The following is a 7520-nucleotide window of genomic DNA, read 5'->3' on the forward strand; positions in this document are numbered from 1 at the left end:
TCCTGTCTTTACCCACAGCATGATTTAAGCGTCAGCCGCCGTGTCTCTCATCTGCTTCACACACTTATTCATATATACTGTATGTGTGTGTGTTTGGCTCCATGGCTGTGTGCTGTACCAGGCGGTTTATTGTTGATTTTTTAATTACTAATTTTATTTGCAAATTCTCTTTGACAAACATGAATCATCACATTTCTAAAATGTACATTTTTCTTTTAATCTTCTCTTCTGTCCACGCGACCGTGTCCGTGTCATGTTCCTCCCCCTCAGCCATGAACGACCTGCTGCAGACCATGTCAGTGGCTGCCAGTCCTGGGTCACAGTGGCCGGGCAGCACCGAGTATCTGGACAGTGCCGAGGCTGGAGACGGCAGCATGACGCCCGGGAGCGGACGCAGCGGTCGGCGCATGAAGGAGTTGGCCTTTTCCACCAACGCCATTGACTGCGCTGCTCTAACGCTGCCCTCTGCTGGACGCAGCAGGGCCAGGTTACGGATAAAAATCAAAGGTTTAACTTTTGGATCAAAAATGAGGAAATGATTTGATGAAAATAGTTGAAAATGGTCCATTGATCGTCATCATTGTGTGTTTCACAGATAACGTGTCCTGTGAGGATGTGGCGGCCTCCCCTGAAGAGCCCAATATTCCAGGTAAAACCTCCAGCTAACATTTATATGTGAAGGTCTACTCTCAGTAAGGCCTTTGTGACACTGTTTGAGAAAAAGCAGAAAATAGTTTCTTCAGCAAACCACTAGAGCTTTACTGCTGAAAGTGGACTCTCTCAGACTAATGACTTCCCATCATGCACTTTTAAAATCCATGACGCTGCTGTAAACACCCATTTCCAGTACAGTGCATCTCTGTAATGGCTAAAGGTAATGGGCATCCGTCCTTTCACACCAGCAGATACAGCATTAGTTTTTCAGTCACATGCTGAGAGTGGTTTCAATTTGTTTCCTGTGTTTTTGTCGTTTCTACAGTAATTTTTTTTTACAGTTAATCTTTACTGAAAGTTTTTTTTACTGCTTTTCTCGTTCAACAAATACATTAATTTTATAAATCAGTGCAATTCTCACACTTTGGTACAAATAATAATATATGGAAATCAAACTTCATTTGAGTTTTCGTGCCTGCGCAGTAATAGCTCCATGTCCCTGATCGGGGCCTGCCCCCTATTTTGGTGACCAATGTTGTAAAGTATGAACCTGTGTTTTCTGTTAGGCCTGGTGTGCAGCAGTGCTGTGACTCTGTGTCCTTCCCCTTTTGAGCTGAACCTTAGCCGCAGAGTTCTCTGTGGCTTCTGTAGTAAGTCCTGGTTCTTGATCTGAATCTGGGCCACAGTCGTTCAGGCTGTTTCACATTGTAAAAGTTGGTGTAAAATTCTATTTTTTTTTTTTACTCTCATCTCTGAAACCACTGGAAAAAGGACTTCATGGGTTTTCAGCACAAAACAAACCACCTTCTAGTCTTTCCTTTTTCATTTTCACACCTAAGCTAAATGCTGCTTAATCAACACTGAGTTGAACCTGTGAACCTGTCATGGTCTAAGGGTGTGTGGCTGTGTTCTCATCCTATTAAATATTCACTGGTCGTGCAGCGACATCTCTGTTTTTTTTCAAGTGTGTTTGAAAAGCCGCCAACGATTGGCTGCCGTTGCATTGACCATCCTTTTGTTCTTCAGTTTGGTCTCCATCAGTCGTCCATAAGGAGACCTCCTTGGACACCGACGTCTCAGCCTGTTCTTTCAATTGTTGTTGTTTACCAACTGGACATATTGAGGACACAGCCTGGCTCGGAGCCTTGGTTTCTGTCCTCGTGCCTGGCGTACGCCATCTGCTGTCCCAGCAGGAGGCGCTCTATCAAACTGTTAACGTCGTGGCAACGTGTCACTCTTTGTGTTAGTGTATGTTGGTGGGAAGACGTGAGTGTGTGTGTGAGTGTGTGTGTCGGCCAAGAGCCGGTGTCAAAACAACCACTCACTCTTTCTTACACATTTTTAATTTCTCTTTAACTAATTAATTTCCTGGAATGAGAGCGTTGAGTTCCACGGTTGAAGTACAGTAGAGTATTTTTGTATGTATACAGTACAGTTTAGCCTAACTGTATATTTACATGCACATTGTTTTGTCTATCTTACTCAGCTACCAGGCCCTCCAGTCTCCATAGCAACAGGACCAGTAATAATAGTCACAATAACTCGCACCTCACCTCTCCTCTGGAGGGAAAAGGTACGCACCTCCTGCTCCGGTGAATGATGTGTGTCGGAACTGTTGGAGTAACTGCTGTAACTGCATTTGGATTTGTTGGGGAAATACTGCAGTTCAAATGCAGTACAGAGAGGTTTTTTTTTTGTTTGTTATTACTCTCCTCTCTGACTTGATCTTTGCCTCGTTGGTTCTACTAAGGCACACTGAACGGCAGCGTCAGCCGACCCCACAGCGAGAGCAGCGGAGAGTTCAGTCTGAGTTTGGACCAGGAGGTGTGGTCCAGCAGCGGCAGCAGTCCTGTCCAGCAGCCCACCTCCTCACGCTCCTCCCACCAGAGCCCCCTGCAGCTGCACCGCTCTCTGGACCCGTCCACTGGTTCTGGCAGCCCTGGCCAGAACCAGATCAGGAAGACGGGGTCCCCGGGAAACGAGGTTCTTTCACTGCAACAGTTCCTGGACGAGGGCATCGATCCTGCGGAGGTTTGTAATGTATGGCTGTATCTACGGTATGGCAGTATATTGCAATATAGATTCTCAGGTTTTTATTTAGCTCAAAGTCTCTGCTTTATAAAAATCATTTCATGGTGTCTTTGGTGGTCTTGTTTTAGTCTCTGCTTTATAAAAATCATTTCATCGACGGAGTCTTTGGTGGTCTTGTTTCAGTCTGGCAGTCTGGAGAACCTCACCGTAGACTCCCCTCGTCTCTCCACGTCCTCGGAGCCCAAAGAGAAAGAACGCGTCACCAAAGGCCGGGGTATTTTGCGCTCCTCCAGCAGCAGAGCTGCACCTGCCAGCTCTGAGCGACCTCCCAGGTCTTCGGCGCAACCGGGACGTCCGACCCTGAGGAAGGCGGAGAGCACTCGTGTGAAAGGCTCCGTCCCGGTCCGCTCCAGCCTGTCCTCCCAGAACAAAGCCATGTCTGTCTCTGACCGTCTGGACTCCGCATCCTCCGCGTCCTCAACTCTACCCAGAGCCAGCAGCGTCATCTCCACGGCTGAAGGCACCACACGGCGCACCAGCATCCACGACCTGCTCTCCAAGGACAATCGTCTGCCCGTGTCCGTGGACGCTTCGCCTCCCGTCACTTCCACCAAGCCTGGAGCTCGCCCTCAGCCTTCATCCAGTGAGTACCACCACAAATCCTGCTCCTTTACAGCATCCCTTAACACCAGCACCAACACTCCTCCAATGCCAAAGTCACTTAGCCTACCCTGCCACCACCTGGAGGAACCCGACCTCACCACCCTCGAGTCTTTCCTCGGCCCCTCCTTCACTGCAGAGTCCGTCTTCATGGACTCTATTTTTAGCGAGTCCGGTGCTAAGAACCTCCCCTTCCTGTCTCTAAACCCCTCCCTCGTCAGCAACATTAGCGGTCCGCCTCTGATTAACAAAGCCCCGACTGCCCCAATGACACCGCCCCAAAACCCGGCCCCTCATTGTCAATCAAACGGTCAAACGGGATCTGAACCCGTCGGTCTTCAGGGGTTCAGCGTGGAGCCCAATGGTGTGAGTAACTCAGGGGAGTCTCTGAGTCCAGAGGAGAACCAGTCGCTGTGGTATGAGTATGGATGTGTGTGAAGAAAGTTTTGGAACCATCTGCTCATCAAACCAGACCTGACTTTAAAGAATGAACAGATGGATAAATGTTCTAACCTCACCTGCTGCATGTTTTGATCAGAGCTCCGTCTCTGTCTGTGTGGTGTCTTGGTTTTGTTTTGGTTTTTCAGTTTGTCTTGCTGCTGACTGCTGATTGGTTGTTCGGGTTTTTGTTTTGCTTTATTTCATCACTTCCTGTTTTGACCCATTTTTCTGTCCAGTTTGGTTCTTTAAAGTTGGGTTTCAGTTCAGTTCTCAGTTACAACGCTGTGGACTGATGTAGTGACAAGTTGGGTTTCAGTTCAGTTCTCAGTTCCAACGCTGTTGACTGATGTGAAGGGTTCTTAAAGTCAGAGCTGGGAGCAAGGCATTGTGGGATAAATGCTCACGAGAGCGTGTTCTTCAAACGAAAGCTTTTCACTGTCGCTTTTCTGCATGGCTTTGTTCCATCAGCAAACAAAACACAGATTTTGATCAGGTGATCAAAATGTTTTTTGTTTCTAGTCGTTTTGGTTCCTGTTGACTCTGTAGAACCGTAGACAGTATATAAGAAATGGATGGAGCCGCTGTGCTGTGAAAAAACCACCTGTTGGATGCTGTCAGTTGCACATTGTGTCCACTAGGGCTGCATGTGATTTTTACTTTTCCAGAATTGAATAATCACAACATTTGGTTATTGTTCACAGATCACATTTAAGTGATTATTTAATTATAAAAAGTTGTTGTTAATTGTTACAGCCCAGACATCCGCTTTCATCAGAAGTGCTTTACAGTGTTTATTTCTCTCAACGGGATCATTGTTTACGAAACACACAAATATATTTACTCAGAGATTTTGGCAGATATTGAGGCTCCACTTATGAACCGATGGCTGTGTCCATTTCTAGCGTACGGTCTTTGTTTTTAACGTGACATCTTTGTATATTTCACAGTCGTTTTGCTTGTTTGTTTTTTCATTTATTAACTGCTGGGTTTTCTCTGTGTGAGTGGGAGTGGGGGTGTGGTGTCACCGGACGTAGAAGAACCGCAGAAATGGACACACTCGTCCTGGTCATGAGTGAAACCCCAGGAATAAAAGTTCTCACCTGATTGAAGAGCAGGGGTTCCAAACCTCTGGCCCAGGGCCCACGTCTGGCTCTGGACTGGACAATGTTGTCCTGTAATTAAATTAAATTAATTTCACTTTATAGCATGAATTCAGCCAATAAAATACTTGAATTGGCCCTTTAAGAATGCAGTATTTATATTGATGTACACTCTGATCCCATTTAGGGGTAAATGTTTTTGTAAATCACAACTTTCCGAAGGAAAGGCGCAACTTTTGAACTTGACTTCACTACAGCCAGGTTGATGTCCATTTCAGATGTACGGTCTGTGAGGAACACGGTTCTTTTACATTTCCTCCTGGTATGTTACACGTTGCTTTACGAGTGGAGTGGGTGTGGCTTGGTGTCCAGTGACGAATCACAAACGTTTGGTTTGGTTGGTTGAAGGAAAGAATGGTTACGATTTGAATTAGCAGGAGGTCGAAGGAAAGATCGGAGCCAAATTATACGTGCATATGTTTGAGTAGAGGTTAAACGCAGGTTAATGAAAGTTTGATTTGTTACAGCGAGTTAGTGGTTGAGTCGGTCAGGTATTTTATTTTTTTGTTGAAGGATTAAATGTGATTTTGGTTGTTTTTTTTAAATATATATATATATTTTATTCAGCCCTTCTGTCCCAGTATAACTATAGAATGTTTAATACTTGACTTTTAGAGTGACAAGATCGTGTACAGATTGTTTTGAAGAATTTAACTTATAATCAAAGACAAGCACTGCGTTATCATGCGTTGATAGTACAGTCGATCCGTCAACACCTTTATTTATTTCAGCTTTTTTTGTTTTGTTGCTTTCCCGCCTATTTATCTTCCTGTTGTTGTTGTTGTTGTTGTGTCGCCATCTACAGACGTAACATGAACGTTACCTTTGTCCTACAGATGTGGAAGGCAGAAAGTCTAAAAGCAGGAGCGGGGGGGCCACGCAGCAAAGCTGCTAAACCCCGCCTCCGCCGCACACACACTCACACACACCCACCCTGGTCTGTGTGGTACCGTGCTGCGAGCGCGTGGTGAGTGAGGAACGATGGGTTAGCGGGCGGGTGGGGGGGTGCCTCCCCCCCCCCCTCGACCTCCAGAGTCTGTCAGCTTTAGACCGCATGACTTATGGGCTGCTTTCACACGTGCCTCTGAGTGGACCCCGCCCCTCGGGTTCTGTGCAGGTTCTCACTGTCCCCCCTCCTCCTCCCTGCTGCTGTGCCCCCCCGTTCCCCCATTCTTTGTAAAGATGAACATGAACTCACCCTAAAGTCCTTCTACTTCCTGCTGCATGGCTTCGGTGTCACGCTGAAATCCTTCCCCACTTCTGCATGCAGACCCAGACCTGCTTTTTTTTTTCTTGGTTTTTCAGAAACTCGTCTTCTTCACTTTTCTAACTTGTTTCTTTCTTCCTTTCCTTCCCCCCTCTTCTCTCTTCTTGCCGGGGCCTCAGAGGGGGAGTTCAGCCTCGGATCAGTGTGTCAGAAACCTAGTAGACTTTAATCTGCTGTGACGGGCTGCAGTGAGAAACGATTGTATATCTACGTGGTTGTTCTTTTTCTCCTTCCTAAATCCAGGACACGTCCTCATTAGAGAAAAGCTTCTTCTTGCTCTGTTTTTTTTTTTCTTCCTTGAATCAAGGAAACCAAAAGACTTTTGACAAATGTTGCAGTGACAGTTTTCTTTTTATTATTTCTATAAAGACTGCCATGTGTCCTTTAGTGTGTCGGACGATTAAAGTGCCAATGTTGCCCAGCAGCCAAAATGACGAGTGGAAACGAAGACAAAAAATCTTCCATGTGAGACCGACCTTTTTCTTTTTTCTTTTTTTTTGGCCCCTCACCATATGATCGATAACGGGCAGCACAAGCAAAAATGTTATGTATTCACACACACACACACACACACACATGTTCAAAGCATGACGCACAAACGTCTCTGACTATCAGACTTTTAAAAGATCACAATCTGCACAGAGCAATCACTCAGCCAATCGCCTCGCTTCTTTTGTCCAATCACATCGGAGTAGTGTCCGCTCCGCCCGTTGTTTTTATCCCCCAGGATGACAAAAGATAAACTCTTGAAAGAAATAGAAACAGTGACTGTGCTGTGATTGGTTTCTGGTGTCAGCCAGTCATGCATGACAGATGTGTCGATACTGTCAGTGTCATTAAACCAAGACACACTGAACGTCATCTTTCATCGTAGCCTGAAATAAATGATCATCCAGAAAAAAGTTTCACGGTCAAACATGTTCTTCCATGTTCTTGCCATGCTGTCTGGAGAATCAAAGTCCAGTCTGGTCATGAATCTGAATCTGAGCAGACTGCAGTGTACTGTAAGTGATGCTGATGAAACTCCCAGTTTGTTCTCCTTTTCCACTTTTACATAAACCCATTTGATGTAATTAAAAAGTAACTGAAATTACAAACCTGCCCATTGTTTGTTGTTTCTCTTTCAGAAAAATCTTTAGCGTTACTGGGAACATATATAAAAAAAAAAGCGAGGCTATAATTAAAACACTGTAAATCTAAATCTAGAAATTCAATAAAATTCAATTAATTCTCATAAAACTTAACCTTAGCCAGTAATTTGTACACCAAAAAGAACCCTAAATAAAAACATTTTGCTAGGATTTTGA

At 45.2% G+C, this 7520-nt stretch overlaps 1 protein-coding gene across 8 annotated transcripts in view; it reads left to right on the top strand.

Annotated features, from left to right (window-relative positions):
• The window catches only part of ccdc88ab (coiled-coil domain containing 88Ab), a 62664-nt gene extending 55354 nt beyond the window's left edge, over positions 1 to 7310 (top strand). For 3 of the 8 annotated variants that reach the window (XM_017037390.2, XM_025060678.1, XM_025060679.1), the window contains 6 exons: positions 271 to 507; positions 596 to 649; positions 1221 to 1304; positions 2141 to 2227; positions 2405 to 2685; positions 2869 to 4082. In XM_017037390.2, the coding sequence (XP_016892879.1) occupies positions 271 to 507; positions 596 to 649; positions 1221 to 1304; positions 2141 to 2227; positions 2405 to 2685; positions 2869 to 3783 (1658 nt within the window). In that variant the 3' untranslated portion in view covers positions 3784 to 4082. Of the gene's footprint in view, positions 1 to 270; positions 508 to 595; positions 650 to 1220; positions 1305 to 2140; positions 2228 to 2404; positions 2686 to 2868; positions 4083 to 5782; positions 5949 to 6332 lie in introns of those variants that run through there. The other 5 variants (XR_003051265.1, XM_025060681.1, XM_025060680.1 and 2 more) reach the window with 5 other exon arrangements.
• Positions 7311 to 7520: the final 210 nt, after the last annotated feature.

This window comes from Cynoglossus semilaevis, chromosome 12, assembly GCF_000523025.1.
Source record: "Cynoglossus semilaevis isolate Cse_v1.0 chromosome 12, Cse_v1.0, whole genome shotgun sequence".
Classification (NCBI taxonomy): Eukaryota; Metazoa; Chordata; class Actinopteri; order Pleuronectiformes; family Cynoglossidae; genus Cynoglossus; species Cynoglossus semilaevis.